The sequence below is a fragment of the Dermacentor albipictus genome, chromosome 1 (genome assembly GCF_038994185.2).
Source record: "Dermacentor albipictus isolate Rhodes 1998 colony chromosome 1, USDA_Dalb.pri_finalv2, whole genome shotgun sequence".
NCBI lineage: Eukaryota > Metazoa > Arthropoda > Arachnida > Ixodida > Ixodidae > Dermacentor > Dermacentor albipictus.
The window spans coordinates 133,848,227-133,863,256 of NC_091821.1; the positions used below are offsets into that span (position 1 = coordinate 133,848,227).

At 46.8% G+C, this 15,030-nt stretch overlaps 1 protein-coding gene across 2 annotated transcripts in view; it reads left to right on the top strand.

Annotated features, from left to right (window-relative positions):
* Positions 1–15,030, top strand: part of kcc (solute carrier family 12 member kcc) — a 436,470-nt gene that overhangs the window by 8,252 nt on the left and 413,188 nt on the right. The window contains exon 2 of one of the 2 annotated variants that reach the window (XM_065424384.1): positions 680–1,005. The exons of the other annotated variant lie outside the window; for it this stretch is intronic. Coding sequence (XP_065280456.1) covers positions 873–1,005 — 133 coding nt within the window. The 5' untranslated portion in view covers positions 680–872. The remainder of the gene's footprint in view (positions 1–679; positions 1,006–15,030) is intronic. 2 annotated transcript variants of the gene reach the window in all.

The following is a 15,030-nucleotide window of genomic DNA, read 5'->3' on the forward strand; positions in this document are numbered from 1 at the left end:
TTGTACATTAGTCTTTCTTTTATAGTCATGTTTCTCATCTGTATTTTCTTACTGTGACAGTCCCAGATGTGTCGGACTCGTTATGTATAGTAAGGTCACAGAAGAAAAATACTAGTTCTAATAAAAACTGCAGACAGTTATCCCGTAGTCACAGGTCTGTAGTGCTTTCGGAGGTCAAGCGTGAAAGATGAAGCGACGCACACAGCTGTGAAAACTCGTAAATAAGTCAAATGCGCTCGCTCACTCACTCACTCACTCGCTCACTCGCTCACTCACTCACTCACTCACTCACTCACTCGCTCGCTCACTCACTCACTCACTCACTCACTCACTCACTCACTCACTCACTCACTCACTCACTCACTCACTCACTCACTCACTCACTCACTCACTCACTCACTCACTCACTCACTCACTCACTCACTCACTCACTTTTTTAGCTGCCAAGTGTCATAATAGTCCTAGAGGTGCTCGTTTTAACTAGCAGCGCAGGTATGCATACTTTTGCGAATTTCACCTTAGTTGCGGTAGTGCCACTTGGTAAACAGAAAGAACAATGAGAGTATCCCGCTGTCATGGACGCCAAGGTGGTAAAAGGCAACAAAGTGCAGCACATGTTCTTCCTGTATTGCTCGTGTAGCTCTTCTTTTTCTTCCTATCTCCCGTTTTTCTTGCGCAGCGTTCAGCCAGGACGAGAAGGACACGAGTGGCATTTGACTGTATATTCACAAAGTTAAGGCGAAACAAGACACACTCGCTGACGAGCCAAGAGGGCGAAAACAAAGGCACGATACACGCCGGAGACGGAATGTATGGTCCGCCACGACGACGAAAAGCACGAGTGCGAGGCCGCCTAGCGGAGCACCGTTGAAATGGATGGTCGGCCGGGTCGTATTTCGCTTCCTCTCGATAGGATCGTCGAGGAGCCCGAGGGAGCGTTTGCGTCCACGTCCGGAGGCTCAAGGCATCGCGTCCGATTCCAGGAGCTCCAGCATCTTCTTCAAGGTCAGATAACTTTGTGCCCCACTGGCGAGCGGCATCGTCGCATTTTTGCAGACCGCTCGCCGCTGGCAATAAGAGAACGTACGCGGGAGGCTTTCATCCTGACAGCCATATGTGTAGACAACCGCGCCACAGCGCGCGCTCGGCCTCTCGGGCGGGGCACAGGGCTTTCTGGCAAGACGTCATGCAAGACGCTTTCCATCGGTGCGTCGGTTCATAGCCCAGATGTTGCTTTGACATTAAAACGCATCAGTGTGCGCTCTGTGGCGTGGCTCGAGCCAGCAGTGCCCAGATTCTGCCAAAGGCACGAATATTCGCGTGCCCTGAATGAAGCTGGGCACGCGGACGGCGCTCGAACGCGGTAGCGCGAACACTGCCACGCTCGACGGCGATCGCTGGCTGGGCTAACAAAAGTGAATGTACCGAGCTCAGGCAAACTATATACGCGCCTCTTTTGTGTCCCCCTTTGTGTCCAAGTATTTGGCGTCGGCAGCTGCGCTAGCGACCTGAGACAATTGCAGCGCCCTCTGGCCAGTGAAGGGTGACAGCGAGGCGTGTGTTTGACACGTGTCGCGGAGGCCAACGTATGGGTCAAAATTAGCTGTGTGCTGTGCTGGCCTGCGAATGTCCCCTTGCTGCGCTCGGGCTGGGATCCCTATTGTGTCGATAATGTCGATAGTGTCGCGCGGCTGTAAAATCTCGTGCAGGTTGTTGTTCGTGTTCTTTATCGGTTTTCGTATACTGTACCCTCTTCGGTGATTATAGTACACAGACAACTAAACCAGCAGTGAAGACACTGTGCAGCGGATGAGGTGAGCGCCATTTTAGGTATTACGTAAACTCAGTCGCTCAAGCTATCTCCTCGTGGTGTCAGGTTACGAAAAGAACTGGCTTCTCATGTTCCTGGTCGTGTCTGACCGTTCTGCTGAACAGTGCTGAAAGATCGTGGAACATGCGAAGCCACACCCTTTTGTGACATGTATCGAATGATATAGCCGGTGCACTAAGATGCAAGGTCCCGAAGCACTTGAGTGCTCGCTACCGTTTCGATATACGGTCCCAAACATTCGAGTTCGTGCTACCACCGCCTTGGAAGTAACCAAGTGTCACTAGCGGTATTTTGAATCATGGCAGCTAAGAAACCAATAAGCGGTAGTACAATAACTGTAGTGGCTTCCTACTGCAGCTTGACACTAGTGTAGTGTTGAATTACATTTTAACGAAAAGCTGGAGGATGTTTATATTTGAATGCATGTACCAGGATGATGTATCACTAGAACCTGTTTGTTAGGCGCATGTCTGCTGAAAAAATGAAATGTGCCAAGCGCGAAGACGGTGAATGTCATGCTTGTTCTATGAGAGGATACGAGAGGCGTGCAAGTCTATTGCAAGTTACAAGAACATTATAACGTCGGACATGGATGAAATTTCTGCAGCATGTCACACTCCTGTGAAACGCGAGAAAGCGAGAGCCTGCTGCACACGTGGTAATGCATTAAGTTACACGATCGGAGGGGTCAGACTTCTTGCAAGACATAATGAGCCGCAGTGTGAAGTACACGTATATGGCTGTAGGTCGACCTTCTCAACGACACATGCGGGCACCTAATGAACTGCCTAAAGGTTCTTTCGTTCTTTGTTGCGTTGTCTCTTTCTTTCTGTCTTTCTTTATATCTTACTTTCGTTCTTTCTTTCTTTGCTCTGTTTCTCTTTGTTCTTTCGTTCGTTCTTTCTTCCATTCTTTCTTTCGTATCTTCATTCATATTCAGCCATTGCATCTTTGCTTGCTTACGCGTGTATGGGCCATTCCTGATGATGGTAATTCTTGCATCACTGATTTTTTGCATCACTGGACTAAGTGCCGCTTTTTTCGGGTTTGAGCCATTGCAACAGGCCATTTAAGGTTTTCGCTTTAAAAACAAACGTTGGAGCCGCTGGGGCCCCCCAAGGAGGTTAAAGAGAAACTGCAGTTTTTCTTTAACCTCCTTGGGGCCACCACCACTTCCATGCTGTTCCGTGTGCGACGGCGCATGCGCGGCCACGCTGGACCCGCGTAGCGGAGCGCATGCGCTACGCGCACGTCGACTGTTGGAAATCACGTGATCTGCTTCGGTGTGCCAGGGCGATCATGCGTGGACGCATGCGAGGACGTGTCGAGAAGGCTGGCCCCTTGGCGTGCGCTAAGGGAACTTAATGAACGCTGTCTTCCCGCGCTCCAAATGTTCGAGGTCACACGATGTGCTAAGTTTCGGAATGGTTGTAAATGGGGAAGGTGCCGGCAACACTTCCGGTTCGGGACACACACGTGCGCTCGCCGCTGCCGGCGCTCGTCATAACGGCAGCGTTAGGACGGTCTTTGAGTGAACTCTGTTTGTGGGTGCAGTTGGGCGAATTTTTAGCTAATAAGCGAATGTTTACGGCAACTTATACTGCACATAAATCTACGAGCCTACATTGTGTAACAACATAATATTTTGATATCGCTGTCCATGCTTCGCCCTTCGGGCGTAAATTGACTTTTCTTATTTCATTTCATTTATTTCCTGCTTCAAAGAGCAGTTGACCTCGGGGAAAAAATCCGTAGCTTGACAAGATCCAGAGGCACACAAGGTTCGTTGGCAATGACACTATCGAGCATGCGGCACAAAGACGGGATGCAGAAACATGAAGCATCTCTCGACGCAGTCAAATGCTGCGCGACTAAATGGCTAGGAATTACGCTGTCGCTCTGGACGCTGGTTAGAACACGCACTTTAATGTTTACCACATTGCTATACAATTTCAAGATTTTGAGAGAGGGAGAGCGAGAGAGAGAGATGCAAATGAGAGAAAGGCAGGGAGGTTAACCAGAGTTAAAGGGAAAGGGGAAGTAAAGACGGTAAGAAGAGCGGGGACAAAAAGAAAGGCGTGGAAAAAGAAGGAGGGACGACATGGGATCATACTAGTATTTCTAATAGGCCAGTGCCACGTAAAAAGGTCAACGAAGCCTTGACCGACTTTCGATGCGGTGACAGTTCATGTCGGCATTCCAAGACTGTCTGTTCTGAAAGTGGCCTGTCGTCAAGGCGTGCCAACACGGCCGCTAGTGGCAGCCGGTGCGCGCTGTATATCGAGGACAGTGGCAAAGTACGTGCTCTATGGTCTCCTCGCCGCCGGCAGTGACTGCAAGCCGCGCTCTCGTCCATACCGACTCCGAAGGCGAGAGATCTTGTGTAAGCGACACCAAGCCACAGTCGGCAAAGTACTGCTGTCTCGAGTCGAGAGAGTCCAGATGGGGGTCGAAGTCGAAGGGACGGGTCCAGTCGGTGCAGACGTGTGTGCTTCAAGTTTGGTGTGTTCCATAAATTTCTGATGGCTTCATTTGCAAGCACACGAATTTTCATTGCAGCGTCTGTTCTTGAGAATGGAATGGAGTCTTGCAAGCCCTCCTCATGTGTAGATCGTGCTGCTGCGTCGGCATGTTCATTGCCCATTATGCCACAGTGGCTTGGAATCCACTGTAACGTGATGTCGTGTCCTTGCTCGACGAGGTGGTGAAGCAGCAGTCTGATTTCTAGAACTAGTTGTTCGTGGGGTCTGCGGCGTAAGGCAGAAACCAAACAATGAAGAGCAGCACTGGAGTCACTGAACACGCTCCATTTCTTGGGCAGTTCATCAGAAATTACGCCAAGTGCACAACGAATAGCAACGAGTTCCGCGGCAGTCGATGTAGTCTGGTGGGATTGTCGAATCTTTACGTTGGAGGTTTTCGCAGGAAAGATCACCGATCCTGCAGATCCATTCACCGTGGTTGAAGCATCAGTATAAGGATGATGAGCCTCGTTGTATGTCTCGTAGAGCAAGAGCAATGAAAGCTGCTTGTGTCCTGGACGTTACTCCTTCTCCTATGTCATCAAAATCTGTACAGTTCGCACGCGCACTGACAAAAAAGAAATCTAAGCCTGTCTTGCGACTCATGTTATATTTTTCTATTGTACTTTGCATTTTCCGCTGTTTCAATACTACATCAGTAAGATTGTGGAATGTTCAGTCCGCATTTTTTATCCGTGCGCCAGTGCTGATGCGAGCTCTTTAAAAGCATTAAGTTGGATGCAATGGCCAGCTGCAATTGATACTCCGACTTTCTGTTGCCTGGACGTCTAAGTACACTTGTCACAGGACGCTTAGTCTGCCAAAGAAGAATGTAAGTGCGCTGAGGAAAAGTGCACCTTCGTGGCGCGCCAGACAGCTACGCTCGCGAGCAGCATTGCGTCTGCGTCATCCTAACGGATTACTCATTTCTTCTGTTTGTCTCACGACGGCGCGTCAGTTTTGCCCTCGCGGCTAGAAAAGATCGAAAAAAAGGACTGCGCCTGCAAATGCGTAAGGGAGCGGAGTTGTGTGGAGCCAGGTACAGTGAGAGAGAGAGAGAGAGAAAGGAGACCGCTGTTGAGGGACACTAAAGCACAACATCGGCGCTACCCGTTAATGGCTGTAGCTGTGCGGCCGCTTTGTTTTTGTAACGACTATTTTTGCAATGGCTCATTGCTATCACTTATCGCTACAGCTATACCCTGTTGCTATGGCTATTTTGGGTAACAGCTCCTGATGTTGACGAGTGCATCTAAATCCTGCTTTTCTGGGCGTTTATCGTTTTTAATGCGAAACATTTTTTTGCCTCATTCTTGGCGCTTTGTGGCAGGTAGGTTTTTTACTGTCTCGACTCGCTTTAATAAAAAGAAAATAATGTGTCACAGATAGTGCAATCGAACCTCTCTCGAAGGGCACAGCAACCCGGTGCTCTTACCACTTAACACTATTTTTTTTTCTTCATTGCCGTATAAGCAAGTTCGCTCATCATAGCACGCACACTTCTCGCGTTCCAAAGTCGGCCACCTCTGCGAAACACTCGGTGCGTGCGCCGCGCGCCACTTGCTCGTCTTCTTGCCCTGTGAGAGCTGGCGCTTCGAGTAGCCGTGTTAGACTGCACTATCTGCGGGACCGGCCCACTTTCTTCATCACTTTCCTCGTAGCAGTTTACGCCGCGCAAAAATTGCGACGTTGTACAAACTTGACTATCGCCCTAGTTATTGAGGTTTTAGCAATTCTTCGCCGGAATACAAATGTCGCCGTCCTTTTAACGTGCACCACATGACTTAGCCAAAGGTGCGTACGATCGTATAACACGTAGTTGCTGATCACGTCACAATCCGTGTTTCTCTCGCTTTTGCTCGTCCACTACCCAACAATCGTCGCGTCGCAAGCTCGCGTCGAACGGCCGGCGTAGAAATACCTTCGCTGCCTTACGATCGTCTTCGACTTGGTCGCCGGCGTGCTGCTGTCGTCACACGCACGTGCGATGGCGACCCACACACATAACTAAATTTACACAGACACATTGGTTCATCTGGTAATGGGTTGCTGGGTAGTCAACGCTGGATAGTCAGGTACCTGCAAAAATGTTTCGCATAATATCGATTCCCACAGTGCGTGGGATAAGCACTTTCTTTTTTTCTAAGCTGGCGTCAAACATTGCACTTACGTCGTATTGCCGGTGTGCCTTACCAAAGTTCACTGCTATATAGTCGCATTTAGAGATGGACGCGTTCACTCGCATCTGTTTAATCGCTTCTGGGAGCCATTACGCTGGAGTGGCCCGTTATAGCTCCCTTTTTGAACCACGTGTACGGCGATAGTACTGCTTATAATATCGAACAGAGATCCGAACATTGTGGTAACGGCGATCTCAAGTTAAAAAGAGAAATACTGTCACGCTAGAATTTTTTGTTGGTGCAGTTGTGTTTTGCGAAATTGTCGAATGTCCATCAAGCTTCATACAACGCATACTTTAAACAGCTGCCGAGCTTGTCGAAAGTAGCTAGCTCGTTGCGAAAATTGTCGGGCGAGTTGGTGCTTCGTGCCGTAGCAGATGGGGCGCGAAACTACTCGCACCTACATGCGACAGATAAACACGAAGAAGCATCTATTCGCTTGTTGTGTGTGCGTGGTGCTTCGTGCTCGAACAGCTATACATCCAACAGATCCGGGGCGTGATCAATAGCCCGCAAATGGGGGGGGGCACGTCAATAGATAAGAAAAAAAATTAAATAGTTATTGCTATAAAAAAAATGAAAAGAGAGAGATAAAGAAGGAAAGACCGGGACGTTTGACCAGTGTCACGCCTAGTTGGCTACTTTGCACGTGGGGAAGGAAGAAAGGATCAGTGCGTACGCATATGGATATGGACGTTGATTAACGCATTAAATGCGCTCGTGGAAGCGAGTTGCTTTCAAAAAGCCTTCTAGCGTTTGATGTGATTTGATGTGATTTATTGATTTCCATTTACACACACACATGTACAGAGGAGTGGTAAATGGAGGTGGATGAGGGAAAAAAGCCGCACAGACGCGGCTTGAGGTAACCTCACCCCCTTAGGTACAATATGGCTACATGGGGTACCACATGAAGCGCCATATAAATTACATTTATGTAGTGGCCATAAAACATTGCAGTTACACAATATATGAAAGAACAGTGAAATATTGCGTTCTAATGGCTTTCTCCGTATACATGAGCTGCGTGGTCGGGTTCCCAGAATCTTTATAGAACGGTCCGTTCTTGGGCTAGGAGTCGTGCGGAGCGAAACTCTTTGCCGTCTTCAGCGTAGGAACGTAGGAAGCCAGGCACAGTAGAAAAACTGGCGCGTTATGTCATCGTGGCGTTAAAGGCGCAAGCTTGTAGGTTCGGAGCGAAGTCAGCGCTGTTGTCAGCGCTACGAAGTCAGCGCCTTGGCTTTCCTGTTTATAGGGTCCTTGCAACGTGTCCGAAAAGACTTAGGTAACATCGATCGTACTGCCGCATTGCGTAACGGTCAGCTTATAGAGCGAAGTAAGAGAAGCGAAGCCGCAACTTGGGGGGCAGCTGAGAGTTCCTGTAACTTGCTTATGTTTTGCAGTTTCTTGACGGAGTAACTTCATTTTGCTTGCTCAAGCTTTAGTAGTTCTTGGTGTTTTCTCCCTGACATGCTGGAGCTTTTTCACCGAAATTAATCATGCCGGTATAAAACTGGTGAAAGAAAGCCCGAAACTCCAGTGACTGATTGCCTTAACTCATTTACTGCGGACGTACATCAATTTTGAGCCCTGTTATCAGACCTATACGACTTTTATAGGACCATTCGTGAAAAACCAGCGGAATTGTGCCGCTTTCACTCCAGAGGAGACCGTTATACGTGCCACACCCTCGGGACACTATGTCGTTCCAAGGACACGCGCTGCTTACGCGATATCTCGTGCTTTTCCGCCGCCGCCGCAGCGCTCTCATTAACGCGCTGAATTCAATATTTACGATTTCATTTAACGTCGGCTCGTACGCATACGGGAAGGTTTGCGAAGTCTAGTCCGAGGCCTTCATTTCCGTGCTTGCTGGATACATTTTAATATTATTTCGCTCGTTTACTAAGTGTTTTAATGACCCCCGCAGCACTTTGCTAATTTATTGTGCCTCCTCTAACTTCTTCATGCAGTTTAAATTTGCACCATAAATGCCTTGGCATGGCTCCCATGTCGTTGAAGCGCATAGTAGAGATCGATGTTTCCTTTTTTCTTCTTTTTTTTTTACGAGGCTCCTGGTTCCGTTTCTTCGCAGTTTCCGTGGTGCGGTCAAATTAGCGCGAATTCGATTATTTCTTCTGACTCCCTCCATCACAAGATTTCGCGATTCCGTCGGAATACTATGCAAAGTACTCTCTTTTTTAATTTAACGTTTCCGTGCGATTCGATTTTTCTTCTCTTAAAGGAATTTTTTTTTTTTTACACGTCCCGCTTGGTGTCATTTGACCTGGGTAATTTGTTGCGGCTACCACCGTTAACCCAGATCTTTATGATCTCGCATGCACTCCTTATACGATGCCATCCGTTTCCTTGCAACGTTTTGTTCTTGCCGGACCTCAAGTTATGCACCGATCTATGCGGGTGCTTACGGTCACCAAAATTCGACGAGCGAACGCGTACGGTCGACCCATTTCCCGTAGCTTGTCACTGCTATGTGCAGCAAAATGGCAACTTTGAGAAGCTGCTTCTGGCTTCCTTGGAGACATGCTGCTTTCACGCCCCGACGCTTCTGCGTATATTGTCGTGCATTATTGTCCACGCTTGAGTGTTTACGTTTTAACACGTACGCATGTTGGTGGCATCCTTGGGAAGAAAACAGTTACAAGGGGACATCGAGTAAAGATCTTCGTGCAATTCAAATATGATTTGACATCGCAGCAAGCTTGATTGCTGATGAATTTCTTAAAGGTTTTCGTGAAATAAATCTCGCGTAAGCTTGAGGACGAAAATGCGAAGCGGTGAGATGGGTGGATAATTAAATTATTCGTGCAGTAACATAGCAGTCGGTATGCTAGTAGCTGAGAAAAAAAAAGTATTTCGTCTGAGGACACTGGGCGAGCCATGTTTCTCATCTTAATATACGGCTGTCTTGGACTTGCGCCACAGACGCGCGCGGCGGCGGTCGTGCTCGCGCCTTTCGAGCGCCTCCAATATTGCCGCCATCAATCGTCATTACTCGCGCTTGCGCCCCGTCGATGGACAGCGAATGAACAGTTCAAGTGCCTTTTCGTTAACCCGGGTGTAAGTTATTTGACGTCGGACTTGTACGCACGCGCCTTTCTATTATGCATTGTGGGGGAAATGCGGATACGCGCGTGCCGTGGTCTTCGTCCCGAACTCGCGACGCGGGCCTTCTCCTCTGGTCGAGCGGCGCTCTCTCAAAGGGCAACCGCCGCTCCTGGCCGAAGCGATGGCTCTCGTATTTGGCGGTGCATTTCGTATACACGGGGTTACAACCGCACAGTTAAAAGTAAAGGCAATCGCGGCCGCCCCGTGATGACGCGGGATGCCGATGCACCAGCCCGTTCTTTGCGTTTTGAGCCATCACGGCTGACGAAGTGACCGATATCAGCGTTCAAGGGGCAGAAGAAAGTGCAGACGTTGAAGTAAGACGCAAAAGCAATCGGAAGACGCGGACAAAAGAAGCGCGCGGACCGTCGAGAAAAGGGCGGTGAAAGCGGTTCGTTTCCGCAAAAAGGTGAACCCTCGAGACGGACGGCAGCGCGATGGCGGAAGCGATACGAGCTCGCGTGTGGATCGCACATATAGGGCTCGGTGGATGGGCGCCTCCCTCAGCGCCGCGAAGGACTAACGCGATCTCCTTCCCGCCAGGTGCACCCTGGTGCGCAATTTATTGCTGGGCCGCTGTGTCCCCCGTCTTTGCCCACGTCATTAAGGGAGGAAGGAACGATTTATCTGGCCCCACCGAAGTGCGTGTGGCACGTCCCTGGCATCGATTCTGTAGGTGCTCGAGGAACGAATCCATCTTTGAGCGAAAAGTGCGCCCTGGGTTCGCTCAGGAGTCCCGTACGATGAGCAGCATGCCTGCGCACGCGCGTCGAAGACATCTGCGTAGAGTGCTCGATGTCTGTGACGAATAATGTCCGTGATGTGCACGACTGACAAGAAAAGACATGACAAGTGTCATTTTGCGCGTTATAGCCGGTATTAAGCAAAAGTCAGCGTGATTTTTGAAGGATGCATGTAAATCTGTTTTCTTATAAGAGATATGTAAAAATAATCCATCTTAAGGAGCTCCTGCAAATGCTCTGGCTTCAGTACCTGACTCCCGTGTCTGTACGTTTCAGAGCCATCGTATCAAGTCAGTCCATATAATGTGGCGCTACATTTTCCTTCTGTCTTCGACATCTTTCTTTATTTTTTCTATGAAGCGCAGCTTCTTGTGCGTAAAATGTTTTTAATCGGTAACAGTAACTTGCGCACATTAGGGGTGTATTTTGGCGCGCTTCTTAATTGACTCGAGAGCGCCTTTAAGAAGAGTTATTTACTGAGTGGTACGATACGTTAAGAGGCAGGAAGAGAGCGGTGTGAATCCGAAAGCAAACGGGGTAGCCGACATACCACTTAGCATTAGGAGAAGAAAAAATGAAGCTGGGCAGGCCATGTAATGCGTAGGTTAGCTAACCGGTGGACCATTAGGGTTACAGAATGGGTGCCAAGAGAAGGGACGCGCAGTCGAGGACGGCAGAAGACTAGGGTGATGAAATTAGAAAACTTGAAACCGCAAGATAGAATCAGGTAACACAAGACAGGGGTAATTGGAGATCGCAAGCAGAGGCCTTCGTCCCGCACTGGATATAAAAAGACGACGACGACGACGAGGACGACGATGATGATGCGGAAGAACGTGGCAACGCTACTAAAAAGGAATGACAAAAAAGTAGAGAAGAGCGCGATGCCTTAAGAATAAATAAAAGGAAATAAAGGTAATCTTAATCGCTTGTGCTTCGGTTTCAGATCTTTGGCACAAAAAGCAAACGACGACCACTGCACACTACATGGTAGTGCATATAGCATGGTTCCTCCGTTAACGGAGAGGGCGTGTGATTTTTTTCCGCACATTTATGATGTTCAGAAAACGAATGCGGCCTCTGAAGCTCAAGGATAAAGATGTCGACGTCACGCTGTCGCCTGCCTCTGTTTCTTTTATTGCATCTGCCTCGGGGGGAGCACTCGCCTGTCGGGAAAATTCCGCCAAAAATATCTGCTTCAGATTGGAAGTACTACCGACGGCTCTTTACATGCCAGTCGCTGCTGTGTTCGCCAGATCTGCCATTCTATATACGCCTTCAAAAATGCGCTTCTGGACGTTCCCGGCAGCATCGGCTGCCAACTGTTTGCTGTAAAATGTGCAGGCGTCCCTAATTTCATTTCATAGCAGTGCAATAGCGCGCAGTGCTATTTACCGGAATGTACTATAAAAAGTTCGTGAGTCTGTAATTTCATTGCATGGGACCGCAGTAACAGGCTGACGTATTTACAGCCATTTCCTAAAAGATACTGACTTCTCTAATTTTATGATAGTTTAGTCGTTATACATTCATTTTAAACAGCGCCAATAAACACGCGAACAAGGAAGAGCACAGGACCAGCGCTGACTGCCAACAACATCTTTGTTGAAACTCGCACATAGATAGATAGATAGATAGATAGATAGATAGATAGATAGATAGATAGATAGATAGATAGATAGATAGATAGATAGATAGATAGATAGATAGATAGATAGATAGATAGATAGATAGATAGATAGATAGATAGATAGATAGATAGATAGATAGATAGATAGATAGATAGATAGATAGATAGATAGATAGATAGATAGATAGATAGATAGATAGATAGATAGATAGATAGATAGATAGATAGATAGATAGATAGATAGATAGATAGATAGATAGATAGATAGATAGATAGATAGATAGATAGATAGATAGATAGATAGATAGATAGATAGATAGATAGATAGATAGATAGATAGATAGATAGATAGATAGATAGATAGATAGATAGATAGATAGATAGATAGATAGATAGATAGATAGATAGATAGATAGATAGATAGATAGATAGATAGATAGATAGATAGATAGATAGATAGATAGATAGATAGATAGATAGATAGATAGATAGATAGATAGATAGATAGATAGATAGATAGATAGATAGATAGATAGATAGATAGATAGATAGATAGATAGATAGATAGATAGATAGATAGATAGATAGATAGATAGATAGATAGATAGATAGATAGATAGATAGATAGATAGATAGATAGATAGATAGATAGATAGATAGATAGATAGATAGATAGATAGATAGATAGATAGATAGATAGATAGATAGATAGATAGATAGATAGATAGATAGATAGATAGATAGATAGATAGATAGATAGATAGATAGATAGATAGATAGATAGATAGATAGATAGATAGATAGATAGATAGATAGATAGATAGATAGATAGATAGATAGATAGATAGATAGATAGATAGATAGATAGATAGATAGGGAAAAGGCAGGAAGGTTGGTCCGGTTTGCTACCCTAAGCCGGGGAGAGGGGGAGCTTAAGTGATAGCAACGTAGAGATAAAGAAGGAAAGGAGCCCGCACAAATATATGTTATTCGCAACGGGCTGAAAGAGAGAAAGCAAGAAAGAGAGGTGAGTCATCGTCACTCAACTACTGCTTGGCATGCGTCAAACGTATACCTATACAAATGTAAAATACACAATATGTACACAATCGAAACTAATTAACTTATAAGGAACTTAAGCTCCTCATAGCAAAGAGCTATAGAACGGATGCTGGCGCTAGTGTCTCTTAACTCACAAACTGAAAAGGCCTTAAAGATTTCCATGGCGATCTGATCGCTGTATCCTCTCAGCACACATGTGTCTTTTAGAAGGGTTGAACAGCCACACTTTACACAATTCTATGCTGGAAGTCCTGGCACTTCAAGAAAGAAGACAGGAAGCCGTCTAAGCAAATGAAGAAGGCAAATCGATAGAAAAAAAAGGAACAAGTGTAATTGTCTGGTGTTAGGCGACACTGCACCACTAAATATTAATATACCCGATGGGCAAGCAATGTCTGTGTGTGTATTTAGAACCATGTGCATTGTGTCCAGCAATAAACTGGAACCATGTAGTACCAAAGTATCTTAGTGTATTGCTCTACCTTGACAGTAATATTACATATTTCAGGTCCTACAATATACACAAGAGAAGTAGTGTACAGCACGCTTCTTTGTGTACGCCCTACAGACTATTTACAGTGTATGCATGCTATTCTGGTTCTAATACGCGTGCAAGTTACGGAGACGTGTTTTTTATAGTCTACGAGCGTGTACAGTTTAGAACACCGACACATGTGATGCTGGTTGTTGTCGCATCTGCTGCTGGGAATGCTACTTATGGGGACCAACCATCTGTTAATTCATCTTAGCATGGCTTTTCTATTGTTTTACTTTTCACCTTAACGTCGGTGAAAAAAAAACGTTGCTAAATATACGTTGATGCATAACCAGCACGCTTTAGTCACATGTATCAGAGAAGAGAGAGAGGATACATAGAAAGACAGGTAGGTTAACCAAAGTTAGTTCCGGTTGGCTACCCTGTACGCGGAGGAGTAGCAGGGATAAAAAGAGAAAGAGAGCTGGAGAGAGAGAGAGAGAGAGACGAGCACAAACAAACCACGTACACTATAGAGTGGCAGGGGTCGGCGTTCTTAATGTCTATCGTGAAGGCCCGTAGACCGCAGGAACCTTAGTCGCGCCAATATCTCTTACCCATTCATTTTATTTAAAGAATAATAAGCTGAAACTGAAACTGAATAAGGCCTTCAACGCGGATGTTCTTTGGGAGCACTGGCCTAGAGCTTTCAGTTCTGGTAGCGGACGATTGTCCAATTGGTCCACCACTCTGAACATCGCTCGCCTCTCGGCACTGTAGCTCGGACAGACACAGATAACGTGTGCGAGCGTCTCTTCGCAGCTACATGTGTCGCAGGTGCGGCCATTGGCCATTCCAACAAGTCATCAGAGTTGGTAAGTGGAACGCTTAGCCACAGACGGTGCAGCATTGTCTGTTCACGTGGTGGTAACCGTGACGGTAGGTGCATCTGTATATCCGGAGAGAACGAACGCAAGCGACACATGGCGAAAATGTTCGAGTCCCGCAGGGGCATCAGAGAACGTTCATGTCGTGTTACTGCACGCCAGCTCATTGCTTCTTTTCCTGTGTGGCATGCGCCGCGACACGTTAGGCAACCAGTTACCTAACGAGAAATTCTGCTTGTCCATGTATATGTAGAGCCCAGATGTTAATGGCACATCTGTACGACAGCCGCACGTGTTTGTCATTAGCTTCTTCTTCTTTTAGCACGAAGTAAGAAAGCCGTACGCTAATAGAAAAACGCCAATCGCAGCATATATATTCCCGAATGCCGGCTGCGGTCATATTAAGGACCTCGGTGCCATTAGCGTATGGCGCGAGAGCCAATTTCTCTTTCGTTTTATTATTGTGACACAGTTCTCCGACCTCCTTCCCGTGAGCACCGAATGCGTAAAGAATGCTAAAATCAGGGCAAGTCGAGAAAGTAGTTGAGAAAAAATAAATCACAAGTAGAAA